Source organism: Pezoporus occidentalis, unplaced genomic scaffold, assembly GCF_034315485.1.
Source record: "Pezoporus occidentalis ecotype Australia unplaced genomic scaffold, CSIRO_AGI_Poc_V1 ctg25, whole genome shotgun sequence".
NCBI lineage: Eukaryota > Metazoa > Chordata > Aves > Psittaciformes > Psittacidae > Pezoporus > Pezoporus occidentalis.
In genome coordinates this window covers 5,110,603-5,127,548 of record NW_026914394.1, presented here as the reverse complement: position 1 = coordinate 5,127,548, position 16,946 = coordinate 5,110,603, and the positions used below count along the sequence as shown (strand labels likewise).

General features: G+C 41.3%; 1 protein-coding gene across 7 annotated transcripts in view; it reads left to right on the top strand.

Annotated features, from left to right (window-relative positions):
* GLIS1 (GLIS family zinc finger 1) overlaps positions 1 to 16,611 on the top strand; it is a 197,502-nt gene extending 180,891 nt beyond the window's left edge. For 6 of the 7 annotated variants that reach the window (XM_062623075.1, XM_062623074.1, XM_062623072.1 and 3 more), the window contains 3 exons: positions 6,606 to 6,790; positions 12,635 to 12,802; positions 15,966 to 16,611. In XM_062623075.1, coding sequence (XP_062479059.1) covers positions 6,606 to 6,790; positions 12,635 to 12,802; positions 15,966 to 16,102 — 490 coding nt within the window. In that variant the 3' untranslated portion in view covers positions 16,103 to 16,611. The other variant, XM_062623076.1, reaches the window with a different exon arrangement.
* The last annotated feature ends 335 nt before the right edge of the window (positions 16,612 to 16,946 follow it).

Below are 16,946 nucleotides of genomic sequence, written 5' to 3'. Positions count from 1 at the left end.
GCTATGCATGAGAACTGTATTAGAGAATGGTCTTATAACCCAAAATATACCAAAACTATTTGAGATAAGGGACAGATGTTTTTCAGCCTGGATTTGGTCCTGTTTCCACTGAGCCCAATGAGATATGGGTTGAGGTTCTTTGTCTAGCTGAGGAATCTGCCAGTCAAGCCATCACATCATCAAAAAAAGAGTTTTTCTATTGGAAACATCCCTATCTTAGATATTTCTGGTTTGCAGCTACATTTCATTCCCAGCTAGTATTCAAGAATCTTGGTTTGCATTTATTTTCATTATTTTACAACTTTCAGTTCCATTCAGTATTTAATAATTAACTATCCTGTATGTAGGGTTTGGCCGTCAAGAGATGATCAACTAGATCATGAAAAGGCTCATCTTAAATCAGCTCAAAATCTGCCTTTACAATTTCTTGCTCTGTGTTCTAGGAATAGCTCTTGAACAAAGACTGTCTAAAGCAAAGCCTAAATCTGTCTGTTCCTCAGACTAAGTTCTGTGGGTGAATACAGAAGACACAGCTGGATATCTTGTCAGAAAGCTCAGAAAAGTCAACGTGGATATGTATTTTTTGGTTCTTTATGTGGCAGTAATACTAGAACAAGACATTTGCTGTGCATTGTGAAGGTACACAAATTCTGATACATCTCTGCCTGCTTCAGGAAGCTGAAAGTGGTGGCAGGATAAGTAGTCCTAAAAGAAAGGAATGGTCTTTCAGATGTCTTTTCTATAGACCACTGCTAGCCCATGGCACACCTAGATAGTTCCTTCACATGGACCTTACTTACCAGTTAGTATGAACTTTCACTGTCCAAAATACATTGTTAAAACATGACCACAAGAAAATTCATGTAAAAGTCTTACTTGGATTCTGTTTGAGATTCCTAAAGGCATACACTTTATAGAATGAGAGAAGACAGATGAATTTCTATGTTTTGACTTTCACTTTTCTCTTTGAAAAAAACCTTCTGTTAAGATCAAGTTTCTGACGATTCCCATTGATGTGAGTGACAAATACTTTGTGGTAGAGGTGAGGAATTGGCTCAGTGTCTATGTCTAACACCCGGTTTAACGACGCACCGTGGGCAGTATCCCATCTGACTTCAAGAGCTGCCCTTAGGAAGCTGAGTGTTTGAAGACAGTGTTTAGCATGGTGCAGAATGTGCACAGTCTCATGGACAAGGTATGTTACCAAGTTAGGATCAGTTGTTCCAATAGTTTTCTGTCAGTTGTATGGCTGAAGGTATTATAGAAACAAGATTTTTCTGATTAGTCCCCTTACTTAATTGTCTGCTGATGCATCCTCAGGAGAGGAATGCATTAGCTTTGCAATTCCACCTGAAATCATAGGTCCCTCAAGACTAGTATTATGTCTTCAGCACCATCCTACACATGGTGCTTCAAAGGGAGTTTGAAAAAACCCACAATACCTGGTCAATCATACGAAGTTGCATGATGAGTGAAGAGAGAGAATTCCTCTCTGCCTCCTTGGGCGATCAGTTTACATCCTGAAGCACAAGATTTGATTACCCCTTGCTTAGCATGGAAATATTGGTTTTGGCCATTAAATTATTCAGTCCCTTTTTAAAAACTAGGTATTTTGTTTGATTCCATGCCTTCCTGTGGCTATGAATGCCACAGACCGGGGCATGCTGTGTGAGCTAAATGTTCCTTTTGTTTCAAGCCGACCTGCTTCTCTCTGTGGTGCATGCCCTGTTGCTCCTGTTTCTTGGACAGAGTGGAGAGGAGGCTGGCTCCTCCATAGCACCCCTGCAATCTGAAAAACTGCAGTTTAAATACTCTTCTGTCAGTGGCATGCTCCTAGTTGGGCAGTTCTACTTTAAAAGAAAACCCTGTCTTACTATTCCAGTATGTCATGAACTGGTTTTAACTCTCGTGATAACTTTAATGAATCAAAACTGAACTGGTTTTACCACTCTGTGATAAACAGTCCTTAATAAGAACTGCATCCAACTGTGCAGTTCCCTTTCTGTTACTATTGCTCAAGAAAGCTGCACATTATTCCTACACGACTGCTGTTCCCAAAGATACTGTACATTCAAGCCCAGCCAACACATGTAAGGAACACAGGCTCTTTGGTGACCACCTCTCTGGATGACAGGGATTGAGAAGTACCCACTGTCATAAAGTCACCAAAATGGGTCTTCAGGTGGAAAAGCTTTTCTACTTGCATCAAATGTTACAGACAGCAAATTCGTGAGCAATGGCAGTTCCATCAGTAGGCAACTGGAAATCTGCTGGATTCAGTAAGGGTTTGTTAGTAACTTCATTAGTGCCTGTAGCAGCTAATGGAGAGGAACAAGGCGAATGCATGGTTAACAGCTTACCTTTCACATAAGGGACGTATGGTTTCTGATAATAGAGTAGTAAAAGCCTTGCAGTGGGTTAGTTTGTTGTTTGAGTTACTGTTTTATCACGAAGCATCCTTGTAAGACAGGGTTTCACCAGTGCAGCTACGTCAGCAGTGCCAGTAGTCTGTAAGAACTGTTGATTCCTTTTAGCTTAGTCACAAAGTTAGGGACATAGCAAAAAGATTTATGCTCCTGAACAGAAATACTCCATTTAACCCTGAATCTGATGAATTAAGGAAGGATAAGGAGGTTTTTTACATGTGTGTGAGAGTATTCATTTGTAAATCTCTCTCTATAGCTATATATAGGCACAGATATATATTAAAAGGCCCCCAAAGGATCTGCAAATTGAGTGAATTATACCAGTTACAATTAAAGTAAAATATATGCTATATATTTATTATTAATATCCGAACCAAAGCAAACTGTGGTTGTAGTACAGTATTAACAGGAAATATCCAGCCTATTAGTTAGTGAAACGTATCTGCCTGAGCTACTGCTTGGGAATTTTTAATGTATCCAGCTGAGTTCCTGGTTTAAGTACTTTAGAGTTTCTTCTTCACAGAAGGCATCTCCTTTTAAACTCGTTTCTCTTACTAATGCATTATCTCTTTATTGTGCATCAGGAATGATTCCTCCTCTCCTTTAACAACCTGAGTATCACAGCAACCTAATTAGTAGGCAGATATTCAGAGGGAATTAAAAACATGGCACTGGGAACTGGACAGTTAGCTGATGAAAAACTCCCTCAGAGCGTGCCAGTGCACATTCACACATGCATACACTTCATACATCGTATTTTAGGGACCAGCTTGAGCTGTGGGCATTGTGATGACAAATCTAGCCACTCGTGCTAATTTCTCCAGGTTTTTTTCTCCTGAGCAAAGCTCTTTCCTGGCTAGAAACTCTGCCTTAACTTCTGGGAAACAAGTTAAACTCCCTCTTCGGGAGAGACTGAGCAGAATGTGGTAGATTTTACGGTGACCTGCTCAACTGTATGAAACTCTTCCAGCAATGTCAAGTGTTACGCAGCGCTTTCAGGGTTTCAGCTCAAGTTCTTGTGCTACAGGCAGCTCCTAGGATACTGGCTGCCCGCAGACAGCAATGTTTGCTGAGCTCCAGCGAGTGACAGCAGTGCCGAGCTAGCAGCTCTGCGCGGCCGCTCAGCTCACCCCTCTTGCCTCGCATGGGGAACCTCACATGCTCTTAACCTGCCATTCAAAAGGCTTTGAGGCACAGACACTATCACAACTTTGAGCTCACACACAGGAAAAACAGGGATGCAAAACAGAGTGAATGGGGAGAAGCGCTGCTTTGAAAATAACACTAAAACCTGTTAAATTCTAACATGGGTAAGATTTAAACTGCCTCTGGGAGTGGTTAAACTGGGTAGGGAAGCTGGGATTGTCAGTATTTCCACAGCCAGACACCTCAAATATACCATTTTTGTTTGGCATGTCAGATGTTTGGATAGGATATAAAAATGGGCTTCCTCGAGCATCCCTGCAAACAAAGCACTGGGCAGCGAGCCGCCTGGCAGGCCTCTGATGGGGTGCTCATTTCCCAGCAGTAGCCGGGACAAGACATTTCAAGAGAAGGCAGAGGAAACCCAACCCAGGCAGTTGCAGAGTATTTGCTCACCAGAAGTATTTTCCTCTCTCATTCAGAGTGGTTTCTGGCTCTCCAGGCCTTGGAGTTTTTAGTACCTCTTTTGTTTCTCTTTTAAATGCATGTGTGGTCATTATCCATATAAATGTCACTATCGTGATCTCTTTGAGCTATTATCTTTCCAGTGAAAACAACTGCAATCTTTTTCATCTCCTTTCAGATAGAAGCATTTCCAGGCTCCTAAAGTATTTCTGGCGTGTGGAGGACAGTGTCTCCATGGGTGCCGCTTGAAGGGGCTGGTAACCATGCTGTAATCTGTGGTTGCGTTTTGCTGGCACCCACTTGCAGCTTCGAAAGAGCCCAGAGAGAGCAAAGGCTCTTCTGTAGGTCCCAGCAAATAATCTCAGCCCCATCTTCATGCAAGAATTCACCACAGACACGCATCTGAGAGCATTTGCAGCAGATTCAGCTTGTAGCTGCGCTGCGCGACAGCTCGTTTGTGTTAAACTATTGCTCTACTGAGACCTCTGAGGGAAAACTAGAGCCACACGGGAGCTGACCTTAGCGTTTAGCTGCTACTCAGCACATGAACTCGGTATTTTCCCCCCGAGCAGCTGCTCTTCAGATCCGGCCCAGGCTCCAGAGAGCATTTTCTGTCTCTGACCTGAAGAGGGCACAGGTGGCCCCTGCGTTCCCTTGTCCACGTTCAGCAACTCTGCAGCCTTTGCAGGGCAAGGGCCATCCCAGCTCTGTTGTTGGGATTATTTTGCAGTTCTTAGGTATTTGGTTTGAAACTATCCTTGCCTTCAGCCATTTAAAAATACTGTCTGAATTCTTCAGTTTGGTTTGGGGATATTCAGAGTCTCTGTGGTTTCTATTATATGCCTTCTTTTCCTGTTTTGGGAGATGGAATTATTTCAGCATAGGACGGGCTTTGACTGGTTGATTTATTTAAGCCCCTTTTAATAGAGTGTCAGTGTGACAGCTTTTGGCAGTGTTCCTCTGCCTCTCCTGTTAAATTTGATTAAGCTGTTGTCACCATTAATTCACAGTTCATCTATATTTACCTCTTGAATGCTCCCATGGAGTGCTTAGCCCTAAGTCAAGCACAGCCTCACTCCCCAAGTTTAAACTCCAAGAAGCTGTTGCACAAACCGGTGAGGAACTGCTATTGCAAATGGTGGTTTATGGTGTTGGAATGCCTTGTGCAGTGGTGGAGGAAGACACCTGTGAGAGATCTGATCTGGGTTTTAGTTCATTTTTAGTGCACTTGCAGTGCTTTTTGCTCAGTATTTCTTTCCAGCCCATGTATTATTTCCTTCCAGTGACATGTGTTAAAACATGCAGGGGTATTTTTATCCCTGCGCCTCAGGACCTGTACCTGTGAAGGTTCCTTTCACAGGGTGGCTCTCAAACACACAGGTGGTTTTTCTTGTGTCTGGATGTTCTAGCCTTGCCCAAAGATCTGCTGCTTATGTTTAGCAAAAGCTCCAGAGGCAGCAGAGCGTATACGGTGAATGTAGTGTCCATACAACCCACACATCTGACAGTGTAACGATGGGCTTTGCAGGGAAAGGCCACTTGTCACAGCTACGGCAGGAAGGTAAAAGGTCCAGCTTCTACCTATTTACCGATTTACAGAGTTAGTGTAATACAGCTCAAAAAGAGGCTTGTACATAAGTGCCGTCCCATCTTTGGTCCCATCTTCTGCACCATGCCACCTCTTTGGCTGTAACTGGCCAAAAGTCAGCTCTCTGGCAAAGGGTCTGTCCCGTCTGGGCCAGCTGCTGTAGCACCCCTTGGTGGGATGGTCATGTCGTGGCAGGCAGGAAGCACTGAAGGTTCTCTGCTCCACTGGTGGCAGATGCCAGGGACTTCACGGGAGCGGGTTGGTGAGGATCTTCCTCAGTGAGGAAGTCAGTCCTTGGTGAGGACCACGCAAGGACTCAGTCTTCGGTGAGGACTGCCCCAGGGCTCCTGTGCTGGCCCCAGTCCCAGATGTCTGGTGGGGATTTTCCACCTCTCAGGTATAGCCACTTCTCAGGCTTATGCTGAGCAGTGCTGCCACAAGCAAACACTTACTCAGACTTTTCTTTAAAGGACGGTACCAACTGTTGCAGTTAAAGCTGTATTTCCAAGTCTAAAAACAATCCTACATGAGGAATAACTGAAGCTAATGCTTTTCTTTGTCGTGGCTGCAACTTGGGGGTAAAGCTTTACCCTGTTACAACTACGAAGACACTAAAACAATTTACTTGCATTTACTCACTTTATTTTCCACTTTTGTTTCCTGGACATGCATCTCAGCTCACAGAAGTTTAACTGAAAGCTGAGCTGTGTTGAAGTTGCTTGCTGAGAAGTGGTGTCATTTTGATCCTGTCATTATGGCTAGTACAGGAGCTCAGTGGAAAGGAATACAAATCCTTTTCTGTTTCCTCCTAATGAAAACCTGAAAGCAGCACTACATCTGTTATCTTTCTTTTTCAACCTAATTTCTGCCTGCAAAATAAATGTTTCTATATTCCTGTATTATGGAAATAGCACCTTTCAAGTATTTCATTTTCCCATATTGTGATGTGATATGTGAAGTTTTTCTGTCTTTTCTTTTTCTAGGCTTGCTCCCAACATAATCTCTCCACTTGTCAGCCCCCTGAAAGCATTAGTTCCACCTTCCCTATTGCAGAAACATGGTTCTCCGTCATCACACAGCCAGTCACCAAACGGGCAGCAATTTTCTGGAATACCAAATAAACCATACACGCAATTTCAAAACCAGTCTGTACAGCAGGGATCTCAAGGTAACTCTTCCCTCTTTTCTTTCTTTTCCTAATTTCTAGGTGGGGAGAAAGAATTTATTGCAGTTTTTGCATTTTTGGCTAATACTTATATATTGGCCAAAATATATGTTTTCTATACCTATATAATAATACAACTATTAAGACACTGAGAGCATTTCACTGGGAACTCCAGTTTTTAAAGTGGCTTGATACACACAGAGCCAAGCGTTTAGACCAGCTCATGCTATGATATGGTATCCCAACAGGGGAAGTTTCCCCACTGCAGATCTCTTGCACTTAGGTTTTTCAGTAGGTTGCTACTAGCCATGCACCTCATCTGATTATCCAGATGAGATGAGATGAGGATCGTCATCCAGCCTTCCATCAGCTTGGCGAGAGGGACTCTGCCAGAGCCAGAGCCATCTAGTCCCAAAATATATGGGCTGAAGGAGACCTTGGCAGTGTCCTCTCAGGCCACTGACAGTGATGCACTAAACATGAATTTAGAGAAATAGTTTGCTATTTGTTATTTGGAAGTTGAGCACCTGTGTTATTTTATACATCAATATGCCAAGGCACTGTGTACAGCTACAAAGTACCAGTGTGACTTGAGGACAGGAATGACAGCAGCTAAGCACTAAGCAGCTGTCCCACTGCTTAATTTAAACCATTTTTCAATCCGGATTACTCAGCCTTTTTCATCGGGAGCTTATTTACCTATTGCAGAGTTGGGCTGTGGGAACTAAGTAATGGTTCTGCAGTTTCTGAAGTATAAATTAGCGAGAGATATTATTATCAAAGATACTTCCAGTGACAGGAGCTTGCATATTTGAGAGCTCTGTTCTATAATCCAGATGGAAAGCTGCTTAAGTGTGGTAAATAGCCACAAGAAAGAAGCATGCAGGACATGTCTGGTTGCAAGAATAACCAAGCATGTAAGTTTATGCAGGCAGACAAGCAGTTTTTTGGGAACTTGTTTCACAGCTGTACTGTCACTTATATAAGGTAATTTTTGGCTGGCAAAGTATCACATGTGATCTATTTACCAGTGGGCACAACAGGTGGTTTGGTTTCTCTCAATAGATGCTAAGGGTAGGTCTGAAACCCAGGGCCTGAGCACAAACTCAGTTAGCAATTCATAGCTGTAGCGGGGTTCAGTATCCCAGCAGTTCCCTCAGACTTTCCTTCTCCGAGGCTCATTTTTGCTCTTTGGTTGGATTGTACTTAGTCTGAAAAGTTAAAGCGTATTATAGGAAACGATTTGTGCTGAAGGAAAAACTAACTCAACCTGATGCTCAACAGATTATTCAATTTAAAAAGATTAACTCTAAGGGAAAAGTGGCAGATTTATGATAGCGTATAATGATATATGATTATGTTACTATAATGAGCTAAATAACTACAAACCACAAGAGGAAAGTTTAACAGCTCATTACTATGGCAGAAACAAATGCATAGACAGAACAAGTTTTGAACCACTTAAATAAATTGACTTTATTCCTTAAGAAAACCACATTTCCTTTTGAATGAATTGTTGCTTTCTAAGTGTTATGTTGTGTGGTTTTGAAAAAGCCATAATTTTCCACTTTGACCAAATGTTGAAGTATTATTATAAATTCATTATGGAAATGGTCAATCAAAAATCAATTTTGATTAACAGCCTTTGAAATGAGTTCATGTGTAACCTGTACTTAGCTGTACTGGCTCTATGTCTTTTTTTTTCCATCTAATGGAATTTTTGCTATTCTAATGGAATCTAGTAATTTGTGAGTTTTGAACTTTTGGAACATTATATACATCTTTGTGTGGAACTCTGCATCTATCTAGAAGCATAGAAACACTGGATGTGAAATGTTTAGAAGACAGCGAGCTTTGTCGAGCTGGTAGCAGATATATTGATAATGAAAGAATAAGCTGACCTTACTTAAATGTTTAAACCTCGTTGTAGTAAGATCACATGGAAATTATTACATGCTGAAAGAATTTGGCAGGCAATGGAATCCTGTAGTTATTTATATCTGACATGAGTTCTTGTCAGAAGTTTTATGGAATTTGAAAAGCTGAGATTTATTTGCACATACATGTAAATGACATGACATAACACGATGGCATTTAATAGGCATATTTCAATTATTTGCTCATTACATCATTCATTTGAAAGCTGCTTGAAGTTTTCTAGGCTGTGCCTTAGAGAAACAGAGGCAGCCAGTGCACCGTGTGAAGTGGTTCACGGCAGCTTTTCTGTCACAAATTATTTCAAAGCAAATTTTTAACTAAATGTTATGTTTGGAACTCGGTTTATTCCTTTATTAACTGCTATATTTCTACATCTACTGTCCATAAACCATTTCATAGCGATCCCTTAAACTGACAGGACATTTAGTAAATTCTTCACTTGAAAATGAACCTCAGAAAACTTTTGATTGAAATCAAAACTGAAGGAAAACCTGAAATCCATGTGGAAAAAAAAATATTGGCGAAACACTGGTTGCCAAATGTGTATTACACTTCTGCGCTCCGAGAAGGAGCAGGCTCTTTGCACCAGACAAGCCTTCTTGCTTACTTCATCTTAACCACTGAAGAAAGCCTTTTTCAAGAACTAGTAAAAACTGCTCCATGTTTAGTTTACTCTGATCCATATGTGGTTGTTAATTGAACCGTTAGTTATGGGATATTAATCATAATTCCTAATACTTTCTGTGTAAGCCACTTGAAGAAATCCAAAGGAACCACAACTAAATGGCACGAACCAAAAGCACCCTTGTTTCATACTGCACATTTTAGAGGTGTTATAAGTGCAGTAAGGCTCTGACTTGTACTACATATGCAAATCAAATGTTGTAGTGCCTGCGAGCAACAAGTTTCATTTCCTGTGGTTGTGTAAAATGAATGAAACCTTATCTGGCAAGAGCGGCTGTTGTTAACAAAAGTCCTTGTGGTTGCTTTAACTCACATGGCCTTTCCATCTCTTTTCTAACTACTTTGGGGTTTGGGAACACTTAGTGCTTAAACTAGCTGGCAGTTTTCCCTTTTTAATAGTGTGAAAGATGTGTGAGGCTCAGCTCCTCTGAACAGCCTGACTGGCCTCTTGAGCCATGCCGTGCTACTGAAGTGCATCAAGAAGAGCCAACCTACCTGGTACCAAAAGAAACTCTGATTGTTCCCCTGAAGCAGTGGTTGGAATATAGAAAGTATGTAAAAAGTCATGAAAACAGTCTAACTGACATAGCAGCTCCCTGAGCCTGCAGTCCTTCAACATGGAGGCATGCAGTTTCAGTCATTCCAAGACTTATTTCCACCTTCAAAGATTAACGTTCAGCTGGCTACATTTTGAAACACAGCTTTTAATACAACAAGCACAATTCTTCCTACCCAGCCTCTGCCCCTTTCTAATAGGGTCCCACTGTCTCATCATTTCTCTGAAGCTCATGGAAAAGGAAGCTTTTGTTATACTGCTGAGGTCAGAAGGATTAAAAGTCCCATTTTTAGTGCCATGGTTTGTTTTACCTGACCAGTGACCAGCACTGCAACCTTTCCCTTCCTCATGCTGACGTCTTTCTTTAGTTTGCTACCTGCATTTATCACATCTTCAATCACATTAGAATTGGAATGCTGCATTTCTCTGTATTTCCTCCAGGAAGCACTTAGCAGAAATTTGCTCCTGGTCATTACAACAGTGAAGTAACACTAGTATTTTCCTACATTGTGTCTCTTCACTGGATACTTCCAGTAACTCTTTTTTATGCTGCCTTCTCAGATTATCACACAGTGATGCTGAGGGACAGATGCTGCAGTCCAACAGAGAATTTGAACGCTTATGGAGCATTTTAGTTCTTTCCAGACTTCTGATTCTGAGGCAGTTCTCTGCCTCAGGTATGTTTTCCTGAGCAGCTAGACAGTGAAACTGAAAACACTTCAAAAGAAATCTTTACTCATAGGTCTTGAGAAAACCCTGGATCCAACTAGTTTCAATCCGGTTCTGTCAGGCTTGGCTGGTCTCTGATTTTCTAAGTCACTGTGCCAGCCCTGTAGATCATAAAGATGTTTAATAGAGCTAACAAAGGCAAGCCTGGGAGCGTGACAAAAGGGCAGCAATTACAGAGACAGAGAAAATACACGTCATGCCTTCCCTAGAAGTGATGTGTATAGCAGACTTTCTGGAAGAGGTTCACTTTTTTCACTAGCAGTGCGTATAAGTGCTCTCTGCAACCAGTTACACCTCGTCTGAAGCCAAGTGTCTCATTTTTTCTCACTGTTCATCTCAGAAGGAGGTATTTTTAGAAGGTTTATAGCAGGGAGTTCATATTTTGTAAACAGAAAAGTCAGGATAATTATCAAAAGCCAATCAATAAAGCCCTGTACCTAAACCACACCAAAAGATGGCTTTGCTACCTCTCATGAGAGCGCTTTGGTTGATTGAGCCAGACTCTCCAGGCAGTAAATAGAGGTGGCTGTCTATTTATTCCAAGGAAGGACATGCATCATTTAATACTCAGCTTTCCAAATTTCTCAGCCTTCTTCTATGTAGCAGCAAATACAAACAGCTTTGGTACAGTGTGTGTAGTGTCTTTATCTAACACAGTCATCCATTAGTACTTCACCAATCATGGATATCAACAGTTCAGGTATTTTGTGGTGGAGGATTACAGGTTCTTAAGAAATGAATCATCTAATCCATGCAGATTCTGCCAAAACACATATGAAACTGTGAAACTTCAGAGCAAATCTTTCCCCACTCCATGAGTTCATTGTATTTTTACTAAAGAATTGCCTCAGCCTTATTTATTACCACCTTAGAAAACATGACCAGACTGAACAGATGCTACCTATGTCCTTGGTCAAACTTTGGAATTAAAGGGAAAATGCAGAAAAAGACAGGAGATCTTTCTTAACAGGAAAAACCTTATACACTGCATGATTTGTAAGGGTCACATCCCCCCCTGTACATCACCCAGGCTCTTTGGTGATAGGCACAGGTATTTCATTTGTAAACAACCAGACTGAATAGCTGCACAACCAGCCCAGCAAGTCACTGCTGAGTGGGGCTGTGTTGGCTTCTGTCAGCGGCTGATGTGGTTGTGTCTCTTTGGCTGAACTACCTGGTTCCTTAGGAAACATTTCAGTCTGAGTAAGGCTGAGGGAAGAGAGGCAACAGCTCTGTATTTTTCCTGGCAAACAGAGGAAAATCCTGATAGCACATTCTACTAAACTTAAAGCCTGACTTGGTTGACTTCAGTTGCATATAAGGGAAGGAGAATCATTTCAGAGGGGGCTTTGAGAGAAGGTAAGGAAACACATAATATGACTGTGCAAATAGTGTGTGATGCACCTGGAATCAGGAAGAGGTTATTGAGGCAGGAGGAAGGAAAATCATTAAATCAGGCCACGGTTGGTATACATCTTGTGGCATGCTTTGAGGTTGTCCTTAAGGGAGCAAATAACATTTTCTTTTAGGATGTTGGCACATACTTCCAAGTTGTAAAATTCCTTCCTCAGCAACTCATTTGTCCTTTACTGTTACCTGCTTTCTTTTGTTGTGCACAAGTCACAGTTTCTGCTGGCAAAACCCAAGGTACGTAGCTTTGAACACAAGTGGGCTAATGACTGGGTTCAGCTGACCCACTACTTGAAATGAAGCACACCCCTGAGATTTTTGCTTGATGGGGGTCACAGTCCACAGCACCTTGTGGGAATGAGTCTGATGTAGCTTCTATATTATTATGCCTTATAGAACAGCGTGATCATTATTGCATAGTTTAAACTGAGGGACTAAAAACCCCCACAATAGTAATGAAATACTGTGACAGAAATAGATCTAATACAGTTACAGTGGTGTTAAAATGTGTGTGTGATATCTGTTTTCAGGTTACCAAGGCAGCTTTCACTCAATACAAAACTGTTTCCACTATGGAGACTGCTACAGAACAATGGACCAGTCTGTCACCAGTGATGTCCTTACAGGGGAATCCCACTGCTTTAATCCTCTGAGACAGAATGGCTATCACATACTCAATGCACCTTTAGCTTCAACAGGTAATTTATTCTGCCTATAAAGAATTACCCATGTGATATTTTTAGGAGGAGGGGAAAAGAACACATTTTATAGCCAATGTTATTACAAAAATATACTTGCATAAAACCCTCAGTCACTGAAATTCATTTGCATCTATAAAAATCCCAGGAGAAAAGCTAATTTATTTTCTTTAGTCCAGCTGTATTTGACTGATGGACAGTCAAATTCTCCTTTCGCTCTGCCGGATGTCACAGGCAGCACACACCTTCAGGAGAGCTGACAAACAGACACCTCTCACATTCATCGTGTGGGCTATTCATGGTACATCTCTGCAGGTAGGCTCAGGGAGGCTTTTATAGTCAGATCAAAGTTAAGAAGATAGATAGTTAACACAGCTCTGAAGAAAACAGCAGCAGCAGGAGCTTTTATTCCTTCAAAGCAGGAATAAAAGGGTGGCTTTGTTTCGCAATCCTGATGTTTACAAAATGGGAAGGCACTGCTTCGATAAATTCAGCTAAAAAGACCAGTTTGGTTTTGTTCAGCAGTTCCTTTGTGTTTGTGCTTTGCACATTCATGGCAATTGTGTTTTCCCATTTAACTACATATTTGCATAATGTACAATTTACAACAAGTAATGGTAGCTGGATTACTATAGTGCTTCAGTATTGAAGTATTCATTTGTGTAAAGCATTGTTCTCTACTTTTAAAACCACAATTAAGATTTGACAGACTTACTGAAATCAAACAAAATGTGAGTGTGTCAGAGCCATGAAACACCATTTACTGGTCTCTTTACTTACACATCTCTCAGATATTTGTCTTCCATTTCTGAATTCAGGAGGGCATCTTGGTTAAGGACAATACTGGAAACATATGTTTAAATGCTTTTTGAAATGGGGCCTGAGTCAGACCACAAAATTAGAGTTGACTTTCCTGTTTGTTTTGTATTAAAGGAGAGTCTGTTCAGAGAGAGTGGGCATGCATTTGTCTGGTGTTCCACACTAGAAAGTGTATGCATCGGTAACGAGCACAAGGGAAAAGTTTAAGATGAAGTTTCAGCTTCAACTTTGAATTCTTTTGTGTTATTCATAAGTTTGATGTTACTAAAACACAGTTTTTTCATGTTAACATCAAATTTCAAGTGTAGATTGACAGCCTGCAATATTTAAAGAACAGACTAAATAAACTTTCCAAAAGAAATCGTAGGAGCAAAGAATAATACTATGGCAAGACACCAACTTCAACAACAGTTGATTTTTCTGTCTGGGGCTAAGCTAGTAAGAAATGTTTCTGTGTAGTATTTTTGGGTTTAGGGTGGTTATTGCGGTATGCAAATACTTAAAAGGCAGAAACATAAATATATATGAAACGTATAAATCTTATCTTTTCGTGTGTAAAATAGAACCATTCAGGTTTGCAAGATTCATCAAGGCTATGCATTAATTTTTGTTCAGGCTTTTATAGCACCATTAATATTAAATGAGATCTCATCTCCCAGGAATGCCAAATGTGACTGGCAAACAGCTGCTCCATGAATCATATTAACAGTCAATAAATTCTTATTTTCTGTTCTGGACTTTGGATAGTTTACTCTATCTGGAATCTAATAATGATTTCTGGGGTGTATGCTTCTCTTCATGGTTGTGTATCTACCCTGTATACAGGCTCCTCAAATGGAAATCAGCATAAAAGAAACACTTGCAGAGTCTGTCAAAATACTGCTCACTCCATTTGGAGTGGCACAGCATAAGGCAGATAAACAGGCTGAGTTCCTTGTCCAGAGACTTTGGACATGTGCTGCATGCCAGATTTGTGCAGACAGCAGAATCTGACCTGTAAACTAACAGTAAATTCATACGTCAGAGGAAAATGCAGCAATGTAAATAAGTAGAGAATTAGGTCTCAAATAATAAAAACATACCTAACAGTAAAATACCTGTAATTAAGTTCTAAAGACGGAGCCGACGGGGCTTTCTGAAACCAGGCCTGGCTGTGTAAGCCCGGAGGATCTGTCACTACTGCTGGCAATGCGGTGCTGCACAGCCCAGAGGCCTCAGTTAAGCCCCTGCAACATTTGATTTAGCCACATCCAGACACGCTTGCCTGCAGAGTCAGGCAGGTGGAAGACATGAGAGAAAGACTAAAAAGAAGCAAGAGCCCCATTTTCCACGCAGGGAACTGAGGCACAGAATAAGAGTTCCCAACAGCTCCACAGAGCTCCTCTGTCAAGCAGAGGATGGAGCCAGGTATTGGTGCTGTAACCATGAGGATCAGTCATCTAAAAGTGAATGTGATTTACAAAAGATGCATTTTCTACATCAGGCACTTAGTTCACAGGCATGTTCTTAACTAGAACAAAAAGCAGGTTCCAGTGGGGCATAATAGGAAATGTTCATGACCTTTGGGATGGGCAATAAACTTTTTGTTTCAGACTCCCTGGCATTCCAGCTTCCATAGCACCTGGTATCAGGCAAAGCTGTTCATTTCCACAGGGGTGCACAGCTCAGGGAGGCTAAAAAGCTGTGGAAGTAAGTTTTGCATTATAAAAGGAGAAGGGCAGAGAAATTTTTCCTCACCATAGTGGCTTTGTGGTAGCCTGGCAAGCACCAGGGAGCTGGGCCAGGTGAGGAGCTGGCAGCATGGTGGGCTGAGGACAATGTGGTGCACAGCTCCTTCCACACATCCCGTGAGCCTGACCTCACACACCTGATTTCTGCAGTATAGGGGGATCCAATAAATGCAGGATCCAGATTTTTTCTGAGTCTTAAGAGCAGCTGGGAGAGACATGGAACATTTTTCCTAAGTGCCATTAGAAGGAAACACACAAAGCAAGAGGACTGCATCACTTCTAGTGCACACTTACTAGGATCCTTGCCCACTCATTGTTTTGACATCCTATTCAGATAATGACTGTAAAGTCCCAAGAGAGTCATACTCTGATACTTGCACTTCACTTGCAAATGGGTAGCTTTCCACAGAAATGAATGGGAGCTTCATCTCCTATGACACAAATGTCCATGGAGATTAGTTTGTGTATCTCCTGGGTAAGGCTTTGATGGTAAACCCTATTGTCTTTTTATTAACACTGGGCTGTACTGTATAATCCCAGGCCTCAAACTGCGCTTCCTTCCTTATATGTACTATGGCACTAAGTCATGTCCATACAACTTGTCCTGCTTTCAGGCTATGATGCAATCTCTGAAGCACAGTGTGTATCGGAAGACATGGTCTCCAATGGAACTGATGAAAGTGGATTCTTCCAGAATGGCGCCTTTGATCACTGCTTGAATCACATTCCTTCCATCTATACAGATACCTAAGAGCAGTGCTGACCCTGTTGCCTTTATTATACTTATAACTGAGTATGTAATAACAAAGGTGTTGTTCAAGTACTTTTATTTAGTCTGTATCCCTATATGTGCTCATTTAAACAAACACCTCACATTTACCAAACCATTTTATACATGAATAGTCTGTATAAGATAATATTGGAACCTGTTCCTTTGCTGTGGCACTTTGAAATTCATGCTTTAAGGGAATGAGGAGCATTTCAAGCAGCTTGTTTTGTAAGTTCTCTCAGTAAAGTGTAAATGTAAGTTATATAATAAACTTGTAAAGAAGGGTTGTTTTTTTCCTGCAAAGTATGTTTCAGTTTGAGAATGTTGTTCCCTTTAATCAGTTTTCATTTAACTCATTGGTCAATTTGTCTCTTTTTTATTAACTAGAAGGATTTTTTTAATCACAGACCTCATGTATATAAAGATCTTCATTTGCTCGGCTGGTTTTATATTTTCAGTTTTACAAGAAAGCATTAAAAACTGGAAACAAGTGTCCTGTCATTTCTTAACATCAGCAGTCTGCCTGATAAATCCTCATATTACATTCTGAAATGGCTGAGAGAGTGATTTAAACAAAGCAGTGACATTTCAGTAAGTGTGAAATTATAACAGCCCACGTGTATGTGAAGGAAACCAAGGGGCTTGCAGACTTCCAGTAAAAGGACCAGAGCCTTCCAGCACAGGGCAGCACCATGGGCTGGCTCCCCATCACTTGGTGCCCACTGGCCCTAAACGTTCCCCCAGCCTCCCTGCTGCCCCTGCCGTGGTGGATGCATCAGCACAAGCAGTGTAAGGGAAGATTAAATGCAGCTGTGGTTGGCTCTGT